Source organism: Mobula birostris, chromosome 7 (assembly GCF_030028105.1).
Source record: "Mobula birostris isolate sMobBir1 chromosome 7, sMobBir1.hap1, whole genome shotgun sequence".
NCBI classification, from domain to species: domain Eukaryota; kingdom Metazoa; phylum Chordata; class Chondrichthyes; order Myliobatiformes; family Myliobatidae; genus Mobula; species Mobula birostris.
The window spans coordinates 94,364,726-94,386,535 of NC_092376.1; the positions used below are offsets into that span (position 1 = coordinate 94,364,726).

The 21,810-nt window shown below is 43.3% G+C and overlaps 1 protein-coding gene across 6 annotated transcripts in view; it reads left to right on the forward strand.

The window, feature by feature from the left end:
* The window catches only part of LOC140200336 (F-box/WD repeat-containing protein 11), a 279,942-nt gene that overhangs the window by 210,255 nt on the left and 47,877 nt on the right, over nt 1–21,810 (forward strand). For all 6 annotated transcript variants that reach the window (XM_072263523.1, XM_072263522.1, XM_072263527.1 and 3 more), the window contains one exon: nt 17,391–17,580. In XM_072263523.1, coding sequence (XP_072119624.1) covers nt 17,391–17,552 — 162 coding nt within the window. In that variant the 3' untranslated portion in view covers nt 17,553–17,580. The remainder of the gene's footprint in view (nt 1–17,390; nt 17,581–21,810) is intronic.

Genomic DNA, 21,810 nt, shown 5'->3' on the forward strand with positions numbered 1-21,810 from the left:
TTTTCCCTATACCTTTTGATGCCCCGGCTAATCGAGAACCAATCTATCTCTGCCTTAAATGCACTCAATGACTTGGCCTCCACAGCCGATCGTGGCAGCGAATTCCACAGATTTGCCACCCTCTGACTAACATAGAACATAGAATAATACAGCACAGTACAGGCCCTTCGGCCCACAATGTTGTGCTGACTCTCAAACCTTGCCTCCCATATAAGCCCCCACCTTAAATTCCTCCATATACCTGTCTAGTAGTCTCTTAAACTTCACTAGTGTATCTGTCTCCACCACTGACTCAGGCAGTGCATTCCATGCACCAACCACTCTCTGAGTAAAAAACCTTCCTCTAATATCCCCCTTGAACTTCCCACCCCTTACCTTAAAGCCATGTCCTCTTGTATTGAGCAGTGGTGCCCTGGGGAAGAGGCTCTGGCTATCCACTCTATCTATTCCTCTTTTTATCTTGTACACCTCTATCATGTCTTCTCTCATCCTCCTTATCTCCAAAGAGTAAAGCCCTAGCTCCCTTAATCTCTCATCATAATGCATACTCTTTAAACCAGGCAGCATCCTGGTAAATCTCCTCTGTACCCTTTCCAATGCTTCCACATCCTTCCTATAGTGAGGTGACCAGAACTGGACACAGTACTCCAAGTGTGGCCTAACCAGAGTTTTATAGAGCTGCATCATTACATCGCGACTCTTAAACTCTATCCCTCGACTTAGGAAAGCTAACACCCCAATAGCTTTCTCCACTACCCTATCCACCTGTGAGGCAACTTTCAGGGATCTGTGGACATGTACCCCCTGATTCCTCTGCTCCTCCACACTACCAAGTATCCTGCCATTTACTTTGTACTCTGCCTTGGAGTTTGTCCTTCCAAAGTGTACCACTTCACACTTCTCCGGATTGAACTCCATCTGCCGCTTCTCAGCCCACTTCTGCATCCTATCAATGTCTCACTGCAATCTTTGAGAATCCTCTATACTATCTACAACACCACCAACGTTTGTGTCGTCTGCAAACTTGCCAACCCACCCTTCTACCCCCTCATCCAGGTCATTAATAAAAATCACAAAAAGTAGAGGTCCCAGAACAGATCCTTGTGGGACACCACTAGTCACAATCCTCCAATCTGAATGTACCCCCTCCACCACGACCCTCTGCCTTCCGCAGGCAAGCCAATTCTGAATCCACCTGGCCAAACTTCCCTGGATCCCATGCCTTCTGACTTTCTGAATAAGCCTGCTGCGTGGAACCTTGTCAAATGCCTTACTAAAATCCATATAGATCACATCCACTGCACTACCCTCATCTATATGACTGGTCACCTCCTCAAAGAACTCCATCGGGCTTGTTAAACGATCTGCCCTTCACAAAGCCATGCTGACTGTCCCTGATCGGACCATGATTCTCTAAATGTCTATAGATCCTATCTCTAAGAATCTTTTCCGAAAGCTTACCCACCACAGTTGTAAGGCTCACTGGTCTATAATTACCCGGATTATCCCTACTACCTTTTTTGAACAAGGGGACAACATTTGCCTCCCTCCAATCCTCCGGTACCATTCTTGTGGTCAACGAGGACATAAAGATCCTGACCAGAGGCTCAGCAATCTCTTCTCTCTGTCAGGCCCTGGGGACTAATCCGTCCTAATGTATTTTAACAACTCCAACACCTCCTGTCCCTTAATATCAACATGCTCCAGAACATCAACCTCACTCATATTGTCCTCACCATCATCAAGTTCCCTCTCATTGGTGAATAGCGAAAAGAAGTATTCATTGAGGACCTCGCTCACTTCCACAGCTTCCAGGCACATCGTTCCACCTTTATCTCTAATCGGTCCTACCTCCACTCCAGTCGTCCTTTTTTTCTTCACATAGTTGAAGAATGCCTTGGGGTTTTCCTTTACCCTACTCGCCAAGGCCTTCTCATGCCCCCTTCTTGCTCTTCTCAGCCCTTTCTTAAGCTCCTTTCTTGCTTCCCTATATTCCTCAATAGACCAATCTGATCTTTGCTTCCTAAACCTCATGTATGCTGCCTTCTTCCACCTGACTAGATTCTTTATCTTCCTCACCGGGACAAATTTATCCCTAACATTCTGCAAGAGATCTCTAAACGTCGACCACATGTACATTTCCCTGCAAAAACATCATTCCAATTCAGACTCGCAAGTTCTAGCCTTATAGCCTCATAATTTGCCCTTCCCCAATTAAAAAATTTCCTGTCCTCTCTGATTCTATCCTTTTCCATGATAATGCTAAAGGCTAGGGAGCAGTGGTCACTGTCCCCCAGATGCTCACCCACTGAGAGATCTGTGACCTGACCCTGTTCATTTCCTAGTACTAGATCTAGTATGGCATTCCCCCTAGTCGGCCTGTCCACATACTGTGACAGGAATCCGTCCTGGACTCTCTTAACAGACTCTGCCCCATCTAAACCCTTGGAACTAATCAGGTGCCAATCAGTATTAGGGAAGTTAAAGTCACCCATGATAACAACCCTGTTATTTTTGCACCCTTCCAAAATCTACCTCCCAATCTGTTCCTCTGTATCTCTGCTGCTACCAGGGGGCCTATAGAATACTCCCAGTAGAGTAACTGCTCCCTTCCTGTTCCTGACTTCCACCCATACTGACTCAAAAGAGAAATTACTACAGTAATTTCTCTGCATCTCTGTTCTAAATGGATGTCCTTCAATCCCGAAGTCGTGCCCTCTTGTCCTAGACTCCTCTACCATAGGAAATAACTTTGCCATATCTAATCTGTTCAGGCCTTTGAGCATTCAGATTGTTTCTATAAGATCCTCCCTCATTCTCCTGAAGTCCAGGGAATACAGCAACCTTTTCATTCCTGGAATCATTCTCGTGAATCTTCTCTGAACCCTCTCCAATGTCAGTATATCCTTTCCAAAATAAGGAGCCCAAAACTGCAGACAATACTCCAAGTATGGTCTCACAAGTGCCTTATAGAGCCTCAACATCACATCCCTGCTCTTATATTCTACACCTTTAGAAATGAATGCCAATATTGCATTCAACTTCTTCACCACTAACTCGCCTTCTTCACCACTGGTTAAAGTTCAGGGTATCCTGCACAAGGACTCTCAAGTCCCTTTGCATCCCTGCATTTTAAATTCTCTTCCCATCTAAGTAAGTCTGCCTGTTTATTTCTTCCACCAAAGTGCATGACCATACACTTTCCAACATTGTATTTCATTTGCCACTTCTTTGCCCATTCCCCTAAACTATCTAAGTCTCTCTGCAGGCTCTCTGTTTCCTCAACAATACCCGCTCCCCCACCTATCTTTGTATCATCGACAAATTTAGCCACAGATCCATTGATCTCATAGTCCAAACCATTGACATACACCGTAAAAAGCAGCGATCCCAACACCGACCCCTGTGGAACTCTACTGCTAACCAGCAGCCAGCCAGAATAGGATCCCTTTATTCCCACTCTCTTTCTGCCGATCAGCCAATGCTCCACCCATGCTAGTAACTTCCCTGTAATTCCAATCAATTCTGGCCAACTCCCCTTTCATACCTCTGTAACTTATTGTAATACTGATACATCTGACTTTAGATTCTCCTTCTCAAATTTTAGTGTGAATGCGATCATATTATGATCACTTGCCATGTGGATGGGAGAGGTTCCGGAGGATTTGAGGGTTGCAGATGTTGTTCCTTTATTCAAGAAAGGGAGTAGACATAGCCCAGGAAATTATAGACCAGTGAGTCTTATCTCAGCAGCTGTTAAGTTGATGGAGAAGATCCTGAGAGGCAGGACTTATGAACATTTGGAGAGGTATAATATGATTAGGATTAGTCAGCATGGCTTTGTCAAAGGCAGGTCGTGCCTTACGAGCCTGATTGAAGTTTTTGGGGTGTGACTGAACACATTGATGAAGAAAGAGCAGTAGATGTAGTGTATATGGATTTCAGCAAGGCATTTGATAAGGTACCCATGCAAGGCTTATTGAGAAAGTAAGGAGGCATGGGATCCAAGGGGACATTGCTTTGTGGATCCAGAACTGGCTTGCCCACAGAAGGCAAAGAGTGGTTGTAGACAGGTCATATTCTGCATGGAGGTCGGTCACCAGTGGTGTGCCTCAGGGATCTGTTCTGGGAGCTCTACTCTTCGTGATTTTTATAAATGACCTGGATGAGGAAGTGGAGGGATGGGTTAGTAAGTTTGCTTATGACACAAAGTTTGGGGTGTTGTGGATAGTGTGGACGGCTGTCGGAGGTTACAGCGGGACATTGATACGATGCAAAACTGGGCTGAGAAGTGGCAGATGGAGTTCAACCCAGATAAGTGTAAAGTGATTCATTCTGGTAGGTCAAATATGATGGCAGAATATAGTATTAATGGTAATGGTCAGTGTGGAGGATCAGAGGGATCTTGGCGTCCAAGTCCATAGGACGCTCAAAGCAGCTGTGCAGGTTGACTCTGTGGTTAAGAAGGCGTATGGTGTATTGGCCTTCATGAATCGTGGAATTGAATTTCAGAGCCGAGAGGTAATGTTGCAGCTATATAGGACCCTGGTCAGACCCCACTTGGAGTACTGTGCTCAGTTTTGGTCGCCTTATTACGGGAAGGATGTGGAAGCCATAGAAAGGGTGCAGAGGAGATTTACAAGGATGTTGCCTGGATTGGGGAGCATGCCTTATGAGAATAGGTTGAGTGAACTCCTTGGAGCTACGGAGGATGAGAGGTGGCCTGATAGAGGTGTATTAGATTATGAGAGGTATTGATCATGTGGATAGTCAGAAGCTTTTTCCCAGGGCTGAAATGGTTGCCACAAGAGGACACAGGTTTAAGGTGCTGGGGAGTAGGTACAGAAGAGATGTCAGGGGGGTAGGTTTTTTACTCAGAGTGGTGAGTGCGCGGAATGGGCCGGCAACGGTGGTGAAGGCGGTTACGATAGGGTCTTTTAAGAGGCTTTTGGATAGGTACATGGAGCTTAGAAAAATAGAGGGCTATAGGTAAGCCTAGTAATTTCTGAGGTCGGGACATGTTCAGCACAACTTTGTGGGCCGAAGGGCCTGTATTGTGCTGTAGGTTTTCTATGTTTCTAATATTTTTTAGATTATGAGAACACTCAGTCCTCGTTTATTGTCATTTAGAAATGCATACATGCATTAAGAAATGATACAATGTTCCTCCAGAGTGATATCACAGAAAAACAGGACAAACCAAAGACTAACATTGACAGAACCACATAATTATAACATATAGTTACAGCAGTGTAAAGCAATACCATAATTGATAAAGAACAGACCATGGGCATGGTAAAAAAAAAGTCTCAAGTCCCGATCGACTCCTGAGTCCCCGATAGCAGGCGGCAAAAGGGAGAAACTCCCTACCATAAACCTCCAGGCACTGACAATTGTCGGTGCATTGGAAGCACCTGACCACAACCGACACCGAGTCCGTCCATCTGAAAACTTCAAGCCTCCGACTAGCCCCTCTGATACAACCTCCCGAGCGCCATCCTCTGCCCAACACCTTCGACCTCGCCCCGGCTGCCGAAACAAGCAAAGCCGAGGATTCGGGGCCTTCTGCTCCGGAGATTCCGGACCACACAATAGCAGCGGCAGCGAGGTGGGCATTTCAGAAGTTTTCCAGATGTCCCTCCGTACTGTCACTTCTGTCTCCATCAAATCAGAATTTTGCACAGTACCCTACTTGACAGATTACAGACATCATTCACCGGAGAGGCTGCTCGCGCTGCCATCTTCTCCACCTCCTCTGGTTCATTGTGCAACATCCAATCCAGAATAGCTGAAACCCTAGTGGGCTCAACCACAAGCTGCTCTAAAAAGCCATCTCGAGAGCATTCTAGAAAATCCCACTCTTGGAATCCAGCACCAACCTGATTTTCCCAATCTACCTGCATATTGAAGTCCCTTATGAATGTTGTAACATGCATTTTCTATCTCCTGTTGTAACTTGTAGACCACATACTTACTAATGTTTCGGGTTCTGTATATATCCCCCCTTTTTACCCTTGCAGTTCCTTAGTTCTATTCACAATAATGCAACACCTTCCAATCCTATGTCACTTCTTGCTCATGATTTAATTTCATTTTTTACCAACTGAGCCACACCACCCCATCTGCCTTCCTGCCTATCCTTTCGATCCAGTGTGTATCCTTGGACATTAAGCTTCCAGCTATAATCTTCTTTCATTGATGCCTATAACATCCTACTTGCTAATTTGTAACTGTGCTACAAGTTTATTGACCTTATTCTGTATACTGTGCACATTCAAATACAACACCTTTAGTCCTGTATTCACTTTTTTTTGATTTTGTCCACCTTTTACATTGCAACTCATTCTGTTGGCTGCAATTTTACCCTGTCCTCTCCTTGCTAGGAGTCTCACTACACATTGCCTCTGTTTGTCAGCCAACTGCCTCATCTTCAGCACTATCACTCCAGTTCCCATCCCTCGCCAAATTAGTTTAAACCCACCCAAACAAGTCTAACCAACCTGTCACAAGGATATTGGACCCTCTCGGGTTTAGGTGTAACCCATCCCATTTGTAAAGGTTGTGCCTTCCCCAGAAGAGATCCCAGTGTTCCATAAATCTGAACCCCTGCCCACTGCACCAATTCCTCAGCCACATTCACCTGCCAAATCACCCTATTCTTACCCTGTGCATGTGGCACAAGCAGCAATCCAGAGATTACTACCCTGAAGGACCTGTTTGTCAGCTTTCTACCTAACTCCCTAAAATTTCTCTTAAGCACCTCTTCGCCTTGTCTATCTACATTATTGGTACCAATAGGTACCAAGACTTCTGGCCATTCACCTTCACCCTTGAAAATGCCATGGACAGGATCTGAGACATCCCCGATCCTGGCACCAGGAAGGCAACATACCCTGCAGGTGTCTCTGTCGTGCCCACAGAACCTAGTCTCTCTTCTTATGGTTAAGGAATCCCCTATTCAACACTGAAGTCCTCTTCACCTCTCTGCTCTTCTGAGCCACAGTACCAGACTCAGTGCCAGAAACCCGGTCACTGTGGCTTCCCCAGGTAGGTTGTTACCTCTCCATAGTATCTAAAGTTATATACGTATTGATAGGAACGGCCCCAGATGTACTCTGAACTGGCTGTGCATTTCCCCTCTTTCTCCTGACAGTCACCCAGTTACCTGTCTCCTGCAAGCTAGAGCTAGCTATGGTCCTTAGCTCCTGTCTATCACCTCCTCATGCTCCCATGTGGTCAATTAGCTGCAGCTCCAGTTCCTTAATACATTCTCTCAGGAGCTGCAGTTCGGTTCACTTGGTGCAGATGTGTTTGTCTGGGAGACTGGGCGTCTCCGAGACTTCTTAAATCCCACACACAGTACAAAGCACTTGCTTGGAGCCATTCTGACTATACTAGTGTGCTAATAGATGAGGAATGAACAAATAACAACAGGGAGAGAGAGTAATTTACGAGACAGTCTACCTCACCTAAGCCTTGTGTAAGACCGATGAGCCAAAGCCACTCTAAAGACTGACACACTCAAAAAAGAATGGTTACTCCGTTTACATTTGAATTATTCTTATTGGCCCTATCTAATAAATCCCTCTTGCTGATTGGTTGCTCCTCAAATCAGAAAAAGTGCAGTGAAACTCTGCCTTCAAAATCTCGATCGCCGCCCTGGTTTAAGAAGTAGTTTTTTCACACAGCCCTGGTGTGGATTGTCCAACTCAGAGAAAACTGGCTTGAAGCTCTGCTTTTTAAATTTTGAAAACGTACCTGACTGAAAGGTAGCTCTTTTTACTCACTGCAGCTTGCTGATTGGTTGCTCCTCAAATCAGAAAAAACTGCCACAAAGTTTTGCCTTTTAAATCTTGATCACCACCCTGCTTAAAAAGTATCTTTTTTCAGCGTGGTTTGCCCACTTGTTATCTTCACCTTTTATTCTGATAGGCAGATACAAGCTTTGTACTCTCAATATTTCCCCTTTGAAGGCCTCCCACACTTACCAAGTAAACCTTTGTCTGTCCCAGTCCACTCTTTCCATATAATTTCTGATACCTTCAAAATTGGCCTTACTCCAATTTAGAATCTGAACCCATGGACCAAATCTATCTTTTTGCATATTTACTTTGAAAGTAATGGCAGTGTGGTCACTAGATGCACTGTACAAACTTCTGTCTCATTCCCTAATAGCAGTCACCTGTTCTTATTGGAATTTCAAAGTACTACAATGAAGGAAACTTTGCTGAACACATTTGACAAACTCTATCCCATCTAGTCCCTTTTACAGTATGGGATTCCCAGTCAATATGTGGAAAATTAGAATCACCTACTATGACAACTTTGTTGCAAATGTCTGTGATCTCTTTACAAATTTGTTCCTCTCCACCACTGGGACTATTGCGCGGTCTGTAATATAGCCTCATTAATGTGGTCATACCTTGCTTATTTATCAGTTTTGTTCATAATGCCTGTCTAGTAACGCCACCCCTTCTCCTTTAATCTCTCCCACTCTGTTACGTCTAAAATAGCAGAACCCAAGAATATTGAGCTGCCAGTTCTGCACCTCCTGCAACCAAGTCTCACTAATGGCTACAATATCATAACATGGCTTGTTAGAAGCTATAGCTGGAAGCACTTCTTACAGTTGTAGTTGTCAGCGACACTGGAGGTCCCTTTGCCTTTCCACATCCCACCAGAGGGAGCATTCAACTATCCTACCTGACATCTCTACTGTCCTAGCTGAATACCTACAGCTTTTCTTTTTTTTTGCCTCCTCTGACTGAAGCCTTGAAGAGCTAAAACCTCTGAATCACCACTCTAACTCTGTGCACTCTGACCATGGCTGCTGTGCTTGCCCCTGCCTTCCTTTAAGTAGTTCTTGCTAATCAATCCCAATTGCTGATTGGTCACTGTGCAGAGCTCCAAAAAAACTGCTGCGAGCTGCTGCCTCTTTCTACTCTGTTTGCAAGTCTGAGTGAAATTCCCTCCTCTCAAGCTTCTGATTTCCGATTGGTCGCTGGTTAGAGCTCCAAGAAAAAAAACTGTTACAAGTTGCTGCCTTTTTCTACTCGAACGGAGTGAAGTTGATTTGGCTTGTCATATGAAGAGCGTTTGATGGCTCTGGGCCTGGATTCACTAGAATTCAGAAGAATGAGGGGTGACCTCATAGAAACCTATCGAATGTGAAAAGCCTTGATAGAATGGGTATGGAGAAGATGTTTCCCATGGTGGGAGAGTCTAAGATTAGAGGAGACAGCCTCAGAATTGAGGGTCGATTTTTAGAACCGAGATGAGAAAGAATTTCTTTAGCCAGAGAATGGTGAATGTGTGGAATTCATTGCCACAGGCAGCTGTGGAGGCCTAATATTTATGTATATTTAAGGCAGAGTTTGATAGATTCTTGATTGCTCAGGGTATGAAGGAATATGGGGAGAAGGCAGGAGATTGGGGCTGAGAGGAAAATTGGATCAGCCATGATGAAATGGTGGAGCAGACTTGATGAGACATGGCCTTATACTGCTCCTTCATCTTATGGTCTTATAAATTCCCTCCTCTTATCCCTCCTCTGATCTCCAGATTGGTTGCTGACCAAAGCTCGAAGATATTTGCTGAAACCTACTAATTTGATAGAGGGTGGGCCCTTCCTAGTCTATTTAACTGAGGAATGAAAAATAGCACCTGAATTTGCATTTTGTCAATAAAATCTGGTTTACTAAGCAGGTGGCATATTAAAACCATTTCTCTGCTGCAACACATCTCTGTCCCAGCCTTCGAATGCCCCCTTGCTCTGTCATTCCTCACACATAGACTGGGAAGCCCATACTGTAAAAGGGCTGGATGGTTTGGAGTTTGTAAAATGTGTGCAGGATAGTTTTATGCAGCAATACATAGAGGTACCAACTAGAAAAGGGGCAGTGTTGGATCTCCTGCTGGGGAATGAGATAGGTCAGGTGACGGAGGTTTGTGTTGGGGAGCACTTTGCGTTCAGTGATCACAATGCCATTAGTTTCAGTATAATTATGGAGAAGGATATGTCTGGACCCAGGGTTGAGATTTTTGATTGGAGAAAGACTAACTTTAAGGAGATGCGAAAGGATTTAGAAGGAGTGGATTGGGAGAATTTGTTTTATGGGAAGGATGTAATAGAGAAATGGAGGTTATTTAAAGGTGAAATTTTGAGGGTACAGAATCTTTATGTTCCTGTTAGATTGAAAGGAAAGGTTAAAAGTTTGAGAGAGCCATGGTTTTCAGGGGATATAGGAAACTTGGTTCGGAAAAAGAGAGATATGTACAATGGAGTAAATGAGGTGCTCGAGGAATATAAAGAATGTAAAAAGAATCTTAAGAAAGAAATTAGAAAAGCTGAAAGAAAATACGAGGTTGCTTTGGCAAGTAAGGTGAAAATAAATCCAAAGGGTTTCTACAGTTATATTAATAGCAAAAGGATAGTGAGGGATAAAATTGGTCCCTTAGAGAATCAGATTGGACAGCTATGTGTGGAGCCAAAACAGATGGGGGAGATTTTGAATTTCACAAAGGAGAAGGATATTGAATTGTGTATGGTAAGGGAAACAGGTAGGGAAGTTATGATGATTAAAGAAGAGGAAGTACTGGCGCTTTTAAGGAATATAAAAGTTGATAAGTCTCCGGGCCCTAGGACCTTGAGGGAAGTTAGTGTAGAAATAACAGGGGCTCTGACAGAAATATTTCAAATATTATTAGAAACGGGGATGGTGCCGGAGGATTGACATATTGCTCATGTTGATCCACTGTTTAAAAAGGGTTCTAAGAGAAAACCTAGTAATTATCGGCCTGTGGGTTTGACGTCAGTGGTGGGTAAATTAATGGAAAGTATTCTTAGAGATGGTATACATAATTATCTGGATAGACAAGGTCTGATTAGGAACAGTCAACATGGATTTGTGCGTGGAAGGTCATGTTTGACAAATCTTATTGAATTTTTTGAAGAGGTTACGAGGAAAGTTGACGAGGGTAAAGCGGTGTATGTTGTCTATATGGACTTCAGTAAGGCCTTTGACAAGGTTCCACACGGAAGGTTAGTTAGGAAGGTTCAATCGTTAGGTATTAATACTGAAATAGTAAAATGGATTCAACAGTGGCTGGATGGGAGACGCCAGAGAGTAGTGGTGGATAACTGTTTGTCAGGTTGGAGGCCGGTGACTAGTGGTATGCCTCAGGAATCTGTACTGGATCCAATGTTGTTTGTCATGTACATTAATGATCTGGATGATGGGATGGTAAATTGGATTAGTAAGTATGCAGATGAAGTTAAGATAGGTGGCGTTGTGGATAATGAAGTAGGCTTTCAAAGCTTTCAGAGAGATTTAAACCAGTTGGAAGAGTGGGCTGAAAGATGGCAGATGGAGTTTAATGCTGATAAGTATGAAGTGCTACATTTTGGTAGGACGAATCAAAATAGGACAAACATGGTAAATGATAGGGCATTGAAGAATGCAGAAGAACAGAGGGATCTAGGAATAATGGTGCATAGTTCCCTGAAGGTGGAATCTCATGCGGATAAGGTGGCGAAGAAAGCTTTTGGTATGCTGACCTTTATAAATCAGAGCATTGAGTATAGGAGTTGGGATGTAATGTTAAAATTGTATAAGGCATTGGTAAGGGCAGATTTGGAGTATTGTGTATAGTTCTGGTCACCGAATTGTAGGAAAGATGTCAACAAAATAGAGAGAGTACAGAGAAGATTTACTAGAATGTTACCTGGGTTTCAGCACCTAAGCTACAGAGAAAGGTTGAACAAGTTTGGTCTTTATTCTTTGGAGTGTTGAAGGTTGAGGGGGGGCTTGATAGAGGTATTTAAAATTATTAGGGGGATAGATGGAGTTGACGTAGATAGGCTTTTTCCATTGAGAGTAGGGGAGATTCAAACAAGAGGACATGAGTTGAGAGTTTGGGGGCAAAAGTTTAGTGGTAACACGAGGGGGAACTTCTTTACTCAGAGTGGTAGCTGTGTGGAACGAGCTTCCAGTAGAAGTGGTAGAGATAGGTTCGATATTGCCATTTAGAGTAAAACTGGACAGCTACATGGACAGGAAAGGAATGGAGAGTTATGGGCTGAGTGCAGGGCAGAGGGACTAGGTGAGAGTAAGAGTTCAGCACGGACTAGAAGGGCCAAGATAGCCTGTTTCCGTGCTGTAATTGTTAAATGGTTATATGTTTGACCATTTTCTAGTTTAGATGACTGTCGGCTTATTTAAATTAACAGTGAATTTGTTATTTTGAACAAAGCACATTGCATATGACATATTACTTTGCCAACATATTTCACATAGAGCCCTTAGGCAAGACATAGGTAGTTTCCTTTCTTTCACTTTTGGCGAAACTCAAGTTCTAAAATGCAATGCCGAAGTTTGCCAGCACACTGTGTTTTTCTCCAATACTTTCACTCACCAAGCACTATCACGATATGCTTGTAAAACAAGAAGCACAGAATTTTAGACTAAAACCTTATGAAGCAATTTTACTTTTATAATTTAGATTTGATGTCACTTGCTGGCAGTTTAATGCAATATTATAGTCATGCTGACAGGTTAGAGTTTGCTCTAGGGTTTGGAGTCATCCGAGTACTTTATAGTTGCTGGCTCGAAAACAATGACTTTAATTGCAGAGCCTGACTAGTTTATTACTCATCAAAAAAGCACTTCACAAGCTATTGGAACTTGCTATTAATGCCAAAACAAGTTACTGTGAACACATCTTGATAATCTGCACCAAGAAGAAATCATCAGCATGAACATTTCACAAGTCATCCCTTCTATGCAACTTTGTCTAAGGGGGTCATTGTCTATTATCCTCCCAACTTAAATATATTGACCTATCAGAAACGTAGAAAAACTTACAGCACAATACAGGCCCTTCGGCCCAGAAAGCTGTGCCGAACATGTCCTACCTCGGCTTATCCGTAGCCCCCTATTTTTCTAAGCTCTATGTATCCATCCAGGAGTCTCTTCAAAGACCCTACCGGTTCCACCTCCAACACCGCTGCCGGCAGCCCATTCCATGCACTCAGCACACTGTGTAAAAAAAAAACTTACCCCTAACATCTTCTCTGTACCTACTTCCAAGCACCTTAAAACTGTGCCCTCTCATGCTAGCCACTTCAGCCCTGGGAAAAAGCCTCTGATTATCCACATGATCAATGCCTCTTATTATCTTGTACACCTCTATCAGGTCACCTCTCAACCTCCGTCGCTCCAAGGAGAAAAGGCCGAGTTCATTCAACCTATTCTCATAAGGCATGCTCCCCAATCCAGGCAACGTCCTTGTAAATCTCCCCTGCACCCTTTCTATGGTTTCCACATCCTTCATGTAGTGAGGCGACCAGAATTGAGCGCAGTACTCCCAAGTGGCGACTGACCAGGGTCCTATATAGCTGCGACATTACCCCCTGGCTCTTAAACTCAGTCCCACAATTGGTGAAGACCAATGCATTGTATGCCTTCTTAACCACAGAGTCAACCTATGTAGCAGCTTTGAGTGTCCTACAGATTCGGACCCCAAGATCCCTCTGATCCTCTCACTGCCAAGAGTCTTGCCATTAATACTATATGCTGCCATCATATTTGACCTACCAAAATAAACCACCTCACACTTATCTGGGTTGAATTCCATCTACCACTTCTCAGCCCAGTTTTGCATCCTATCAATGTCCTGCTGCAACCTCTGACAGCCCTCCACACTATCCACAACACCTCCAACCTTTGCGTCATCAGCAAATTTACTAACCCATCCCTCCACTTCCTCATCCAGGTCATTTATAAAAATATAAAGAGCAAGGGTCCCAGAAGAGGCACATCACTGGTCACTGGCCTCCATGCAGAATATTACCTGTCTACAACCACTCTTGCCTTCTGTGGGCAAGCCACAAAGCAATGCCCCCTTCGATCCCATGCCTCCTTACTTTCTCAATAAGCCTTGCATGGGGTACCTTATCAAATGCCTTGCTGAAATCCATATACACTACATCTACGGCTCAACCTTCATCGATGTGTTTAGTCACATGCTCAAAAAATTCAATCCGGCTCGTAAGGCACAACCTGCCTTTGACAAAACCATGCTGACTATTCCTAATCATATGCCTCTCCAAATGTTCATAAATCCTGCCTCTCAGGATCTTCTCCATCAACTTACCAATCACTGAAGTAAGACTCACTGGTCTATAATTTCCTGGGCTATCCCTACTCCCTTTCTTGAATAAGGGAACAATATCCGCAACCCTCCAATCCTCCGGGAACTCTCCTGTCCTCATTGATGATGCAAAGATCATCACCAGAGTCTCAACGATCTCCTCCCTCGCTTTCCACTGTAGCCTGGCGTATATCCCGTCCGGTCCAGGTGACTTATCCAACTTGATGTTTTCCAAAAGCTCCAGCACATCGTCTTCCTTAATGTCTACATGCTCAAGCTTTTCAGTCTGCTGCAAGTCATCCCTACATTCGTCAAGATCCTTTGCCATAGTAAATACTGAAGCAAAGTATTCATTATGTACCTCTGCCATCTCCTCTGGTTCCATACACACAGTCACACTTGATTGGCCCTGTTCTCTTAAGTCTTATCCTCTTGCTCTTCATATACTTGTAGACTGCCGGGGATTTTTTCATAATCCTGTCCGCCAAGGCCTTCTCCTGGTCTCTTCTGGCTCTCCTAATTTCATTCTTAAGCTCCTTCCCTGCTAGCCTTATAATCTTCTAGATCTCTATCATTACCTAGTTTTTTGAACCTATCGTAAGCTTTACTTTTCTTCTTGACTAGATTTACAACAGCCTTTGTACACCACGATTCCTGTACTCTACCATCCTTTCCCTGTCTCATTGGAACATATCTACGCAGGACCCCACGCAAATAACCCCTGAACATTTGCCACATTTCTTCCGTACGTTTCCCTGAGTACATCTGTTTCCAATTTGTGCTTTCAAGTTCCTGCCTGATAGCCTCATATTTCCCCTTACTCCACTTAAACGCTTTCCTATTCCTCTCCAATGCTATGGTAAAGGAGATAGAATTATGATCACTATCTCCAAAATGCTCTCCCACTGAGAGATCTGACACTTGACCAGGTTCATTTTCCAATACCAGATAAAGTACAACCCCTCCTCCTGTAGGCTTATCTACACATTGTGTCAAGAAACCTTCCTGAACACACTTAACAAACTCCACCCCATCTAAACCCCTCACACTAAGGAGATGCCAATCGATATTTGGGAAATTTTAATCTCCACCACAACAACCCTGTTATTATTACTCCTTCCCAGAATCTGTCTTCCTATCTGCTCCTCGATGTCCCTGTTACTATTGAGTGGTCTATAAAAAACACCCAATAGAGTTATTGACTCCTTCCTATTCCTAACTTGCACTCACAGAGACTCCGTAGACAAACCATCCATGGCTTCCTCCTTTTCTGCAGCCATGACACTATCTCTGATCAACAGGGCCACACCCCCACCTCTTTTGTCTTCCTCCCGGTCCCTTCTGAAATATCTAAAGCCTGGCTCTTGAAGTAGCCGTTCCTGCCCCTGCACCATCCATACCTCTGTAATGGCCACAACATCATAGCTCCAAGTGCTGATCCACGCTCTAAGCTCATCCGCTTTATTCATAATACTCCTCGCATTAAAATAGACACCTCTCAAACCATCGGTCTGAGTGCGTCCCTTTTCTATCACCTGCCTATCCTCTCTAAGCTTTCTCTATTTGTGAGCCAACCTCTCTTTCGTCCATCACTTCAGTTCGGTTCCCACCCACCAGCAATTCTAGTTTAAACTCTCCTCAATAGTCTTTGCAAACCTCCCCGCCAGGATATTGATCCCCCTCAGATTCAAGTGCAACCAGTCCGTTTTGTACAGGTCACACCTACCCCAGCAGAGGCCCCAATGATCCAGAAATCTGAATTCCTGCCTCCTGCTCCAATCCCTCAACCACGCATTTATCCTCCATCTCATTCTATTCCTATACTCACTGTCACGTGGCACAGCTAATAATCCTGAGATTGCTACCTTTGAGGTCCTGCTTCCTAACTCCCTGTAGTCTGCTTTCAGGATCTCCTCCCTTTTCCTACTTATGTAGTTGGTACCAATATGTACCCTGACCTCTGGCTGTTCTCCCTCCCACTGCAGGATATCTTGGACGCGACTAGAGACATCCCGGACCCTGGCACCTGGGAGGCAAACCACCATCCGAGTTTCTTTCCTGCGTCCACAGAATTGCCTGTCTGACCCCCTAACCATAGAGTCCCCTCTCACTGCTGCCACCCTCTTCCTTTCCCTGCCCTTCTGAGCCACAGGGCCAGACTCTGTTGCAGAGGTGCGACCACTGTTGCTTCCCCGAGGTAGGCCGTCTCCCCCAACAGTACTCAAACAGGAGTACATTGATAAAGGGGACAGCCACTGGGGTACTCTCTAGCTTCTTGCCCTTTCCTTTCCTGACTGCTACCCACTTATCTGTCTCCCCAGGCCCTGGTGTGACTACCTGCCTCTAGCTCCTCTCTATTACCTTCTCACTCTCCTTGACCAGACGAAGGTTATCAAGCTGCATCTCCAGTTCCTTAGCGTGGTCTCTAAGGAGCTGATGCTCGACGAATTTGGTACAGATGTGTCTGTCCGGGAGGCTGGGAGTCCCACATCTGACACCTGATGACTTCCCAAATCAAATTAGAGAAACGTACAGGAACCCGTAAAGCTGCATCAGACGTGCATTAAGGTCATCAAAAGGATTATATCAAATTGCACCTGCTAACTGAAGAGCATTGCTCTTGCTGATTTCGGTTCACATTATTTCAATTTCTATTCTTAGTGCCCAGTGAAGGGGAGAAGTAAAACAAAAGTAAAACGTTTTGTGTGGGCTCTTGTCAGCAGTTGTTAAGCTCAATGAAAGTACATTTGAGAGCTTTTGAAAGAGTTAATAGAAGGAAATATTTCCACTGGCGGCTAACCAGATGACATAAGTCTCGAGCAATTTGGAAAAGAATCTGAGGGAATGTAATGAGTTGCGTGATTAGCAGTGCCTTTAAGGAAACAGTTTCAATGATGGAAGTTTTCAGAAGAGTTCAGTGCATATTTGAGGAGAAAATATTGCATAGGTATTGAAAAATGGCGGGGCATAGGAATAATTGAGGCAAGTCTAGGAGACCCTAGTTTTTTATCTCATACAATGACAGGTGCTCTTCGGAATGTGTCTCAGTGAAATTGTGTAACATAGGTGACATCACAAGGTTTCAATTATTTAACAAGTTGAGGCTTGGTATTTCATTAGAATTGGCCTGGGTGATTAGTGCTTTGTGGACCCCCCCCCCCCCCCCCTTGGTTTCTCATACACTGTAGTTTGATTCTGTGTAGCAATATGCCATTGAACCATGGTTGTTTTGATTCTAGGAACACTCTGGTCGGGTATTTCGACTTCAATTTGATGAATTTCAGATTATCAGCAGTTCCCATGATGACACCATTCTGATCTGGGATTTCTTGAACGTGCCATCGAATAACCAGAATGAAACTCGTTCTCCATCAAGGACGTACACCTATATCTCAAGATAATGGAAAATGTGGTCACTACCTGGCTCAGGTACCAATGGTTTTCACTTTTTAAACTGCAGGTTCTCGCTCTCAATTATTGCTCAACTCGTACTCATACTCTTTACCCCTTTTCCAATAGAAGTAAGTTTACCATTGTTTTTAAAATGTGTGGCAATTTAACTAAATGAACTTGCAAGTAAACTACTTTTTCTCGTGGAGCAAGTTAAACTGTTGGCTCGGATTGTTTCACACATTATGACTACTTTTGATCTGTAACACTTGGTAAATTATATACAGTCTTCAAAAAAATTTGCCCTGTTACAGATTGTATCTTTACATGAACCGCACAGAAATTGACAATAGGCTTGGTTCCAATTATATATTTTTAAGAGAAAGTGTAATTTCAAGGTTGAAAATTAAGTTTAGTTCTATTTCCCACCTCTTCTTTTACATTTAACTGTCGAAGCAAATGATATTCAGACCAAAATATTCTTGACAACTTTAGCCAAGGTTCTTCATTCCATGCTGTTGAATTCATTTTTTGCTGTAACTTGATTAAAATTATTTCCATTAAGTAAGTTGGTTAATTCAACCCTTCACTCTCCAACAGGAAATTGGACTATAACTGAAAAAATAAAAAGCTTTGAGTTTCATATTTCTCAAGCAGGTAGTTTGTTAGCTAGTGAAACTCAACGTGTGAATGGACAAGAAATAATGAATTTCATTTTCCTGTCATGCTCTAAAACAATTCTTTTGGCTTGAACAGTATTTTGATAAGATGGAAGATCATTAAAGTAATTCTATTTGAAATGATGAAACTGGCTGAAAGGATCTTTGCTTGAGGTGTGCTATTTATCATTGAAGAAAGTGTTTTTTTTAATGTTGGAGAGTCTAATTTGTATGTGGTGGATGCGAACACTCATGGATTGAGCAAATTATCCACTGTATTTACTTTAAATTTTGAATTACTCTCCTCTCATTTTGTTGTGATGTAGTAATAACTCTCAATAAAGAAAATTTAGCATTTTTAAATGTCTCAGGGTCCTGTCAGGAATATTACCAAACAAACTCGCATAAAGAGTTTAATAAATAGTTGCTTAACCAAAGATGTAGTAGTGAAGACTGTATCCTCGAGGACTAGTCCTTCATCATTTTAGAAGTGTTCCAACTGTTTGCCATCCTTTGCATGTAGAAATGTTTTCCGACCAGTGCTAAAAGCACTGGTTCTAACTTTAGGCTATAACCCTTAGTCATGGACACTCCAGTAGACTTAAATAGCTTCTTGCTATATATTCTTCCCCTTTATGTCTTGAATAGGTTGACTACATCTTCGTAACTTCTCAAATTATAAGGAACATAGCACTAATTTGTTTCTTTTAGCATAAGATTTAACAGCTTAAATCAATATATATTTTTAGATGCTCCTGTGTTCCTGATATTGTCTAAGTGAAGTGTTGTATATTTAGAACGTGAGTTCAATACCTTATCTTTTTGTTACTTTAGTTGACTAGTTAATTAAGGCTGCAATACAATTTGTGTTTTAGATTTATTTTTACCGTTGACACTTTAGTAATGTAAGTATGTAACTCCCTGAGTTCCTTTTGAACATTAACTTTTTCTAGAGCTTTTAAAATTTACAAAGTACTCTGATCTATCAATTTTTCATTCATTGCCTAAATTTTGTCATTTCATTTAACTTATTAATATATCTTTGAGATACTTCTATCTATACTTACCATGTTCAGTTTAATGTTGTTCAACTGTACATGTGTATACTGTCAAACAAAACAGCATTCCTCCGGGTCAAGGTGCACAACACAGTACATAACTTGTATACATAACACTCAGAGTAATATTAACACTAACATATTAACAAATAATAAGGTGCATTTATGACACAAGTTAAAAAATAAACAGTATAATGCTATAGTGCTTCATGTGTGATGAGATCAGGGAGTTCAGTAGTGTTATGGACTGAGGGAAGAAGCTGTTTCCCATCCTAATAATTCTTGTACTAGTGCTACGGAACCTCCTGTCTGATGGTAGCGGGTCAAAGAGCTCAGATAAGTGAAATAGAGACCCCAATGATCCTCTCAGCAGTCCTCGCAATCCTTTGTAGGGTCTTGTGGTCAGATGTCTTTCATTTCCTGTCCCAGAAAATGATACAGGTGGTGAGGACATTCTTGAAGGTGGTATTGTTTTTTAAAAAAAAAAAATTTTTTTTAAAAAAATTGGTGGGGGGAAGAGCCTCAATTGCCTCAATCTGCCTTGGAAGTCACAATGCTACTCTGCTTTCTTGATCAAAGATATATTGTTGAGGAACCAGATGAGATCGCTGTTTCATGCACTCCTGGAAACTTGGTGCTCCTAATTCCCTTCACAGAGGAGCAGGGAGGAGTGGGCATCTTGCCCCTTCCGAAAGTCCATAGTCACCTCTTTGGTCTTGTTTACATTGAGACTCAAGTTGTTGTACTCATACCATTCTACCAGTCGCTCTACCTCTTCTCCCGTACGCTGTCTCATGGTCATGGATGATGAGGCCAACTACTGTTGTGTCATGATGTTTCTGTTTGAACTGGATCTAGCAATGCAATCATGCGTCAGCAGCCCTGGGGAACACTGACGCTCAGCATGATGAAGCTAGAGCTGTTTCTGCCAACACTGACTGACTGGTCTTTCTGTCAAGATGTCCAGGATCCAATTACAGAGAGGGGTGTTGAGACCCAGCAAGGATAGCTTATCCACCAGCTTTTGAGGGATGATTGTATAAAGTGCCAAGTTGAAGTCAATAGACAACATTCGAGCATATGAAGCATTTTCCAGCTGGGGCAGGATGGAGTGGAGTGCAGAGGCATGAGCAGTGGACTGATTTGAATGATAAAGCGAACTGGAAAGGGTCCAATGTAGGAGAAAGATGGGATTTAATGCGACCCAGAATCAGCTTCTCACAGGATTTTATTATTGTTGAAGTCAGTGCCACTGGATAGTAGTCATTACGGCAGATTACTGTCGCCGTCTTGGGCACTGGGATGATGATGGCTGCTTTGAAGCCTGAGGGACCATTGGACTGTTCCAGAGAGATACTGAAGATGACTGTTAGAACCTCTGTAAGCTAGACTACACAGTCCTTCAACACCTGATCAGGTATGTTATCAGGCTCTGCTGCTTTACTTGGGTTGGCACTGGCTATGGTCTTCCTCACATCAACTGTGGCCAAACAGAGTACCTGCTCCTCAGGGGAGAGGGGACCTTCCTCGCCAGCGCATTGTTCCATGCATCAAACCATGCGTAAAGGAATTCAGCCTATCAGGAAGAGAAACACTACTGTGGACACGCGGGGTAGACTTGTTGTTATGGTCTGACTGCCCTGCCTCATGCACCTCATGTCTCTGGTGTTACGGAAATGGCTGTATCTTCTCTGTGAATAATCGTGTTTTGCCTTCTTGATGTACTTTCTCATGACAGCTCTTGCTGTCCCGATCTGAAGGCAGCATCCCAAAATATCAGCCATGGCTTCAGCTTTGTCCTCACATAGGTGTGTTTAATAACAGTGACGATTCTCAATGCACTTCTCCATGTAACCAGTCACAGTCCTCACATATTGATCGATTTTAATCAGATGGGTGTTGGTAGCTACATCCCCAAAGGTGTTCCAGTCTGTTTTTTCAAAATGTAATCTTGTCTTTATCTACAAATTTGCACTGATGGGTTTACTCTTAAAACAGAAGCATATCATATAGCTCTTAGAATCTTTACTGATAGATTTGATAGATACAACTTTTGAGCAGGTGGTTACATCCAGAATGCAGAATTTGGGGAGTAGATAGATGAACACCGAGAAGGGTAAGGGGAGAAGGAAGTCAGTGCAGGTTCCCCCTGTGGCCATTCCCCTCAGCAAAAGGTATGCCCTTCTGGATACTACTGAAGGAGATGACCTATCTGGGCAAGGCAGCAGCAGCCAGATCAATAGCACTGTGGTCAGTAGTGAGCCTCAGAAAGGTAGGGTGAAGTCAGGCAGAGCAATGGTCATAGGGGGACAGATAGGAGATTCTACGGCAGCAAAAGGGACACCAGGATAGTGTGTTGCCTCCCGGGTGCTAAGGTCCAGGATGTCTCTGAGCGGTTGCCGAATATTCTTGAAGGGGGTGCGTGAACAGCCAGAGGTCGTGGTACACATAGGCAGAAGAGGGGTGCAGTAAGTCCTGCACAGTAAGTTTAGGGAGTTAGGAAGGAGGCTGAAGAGCATGACCTCCAAGGTGGTAATCTTCAGATTACTCCC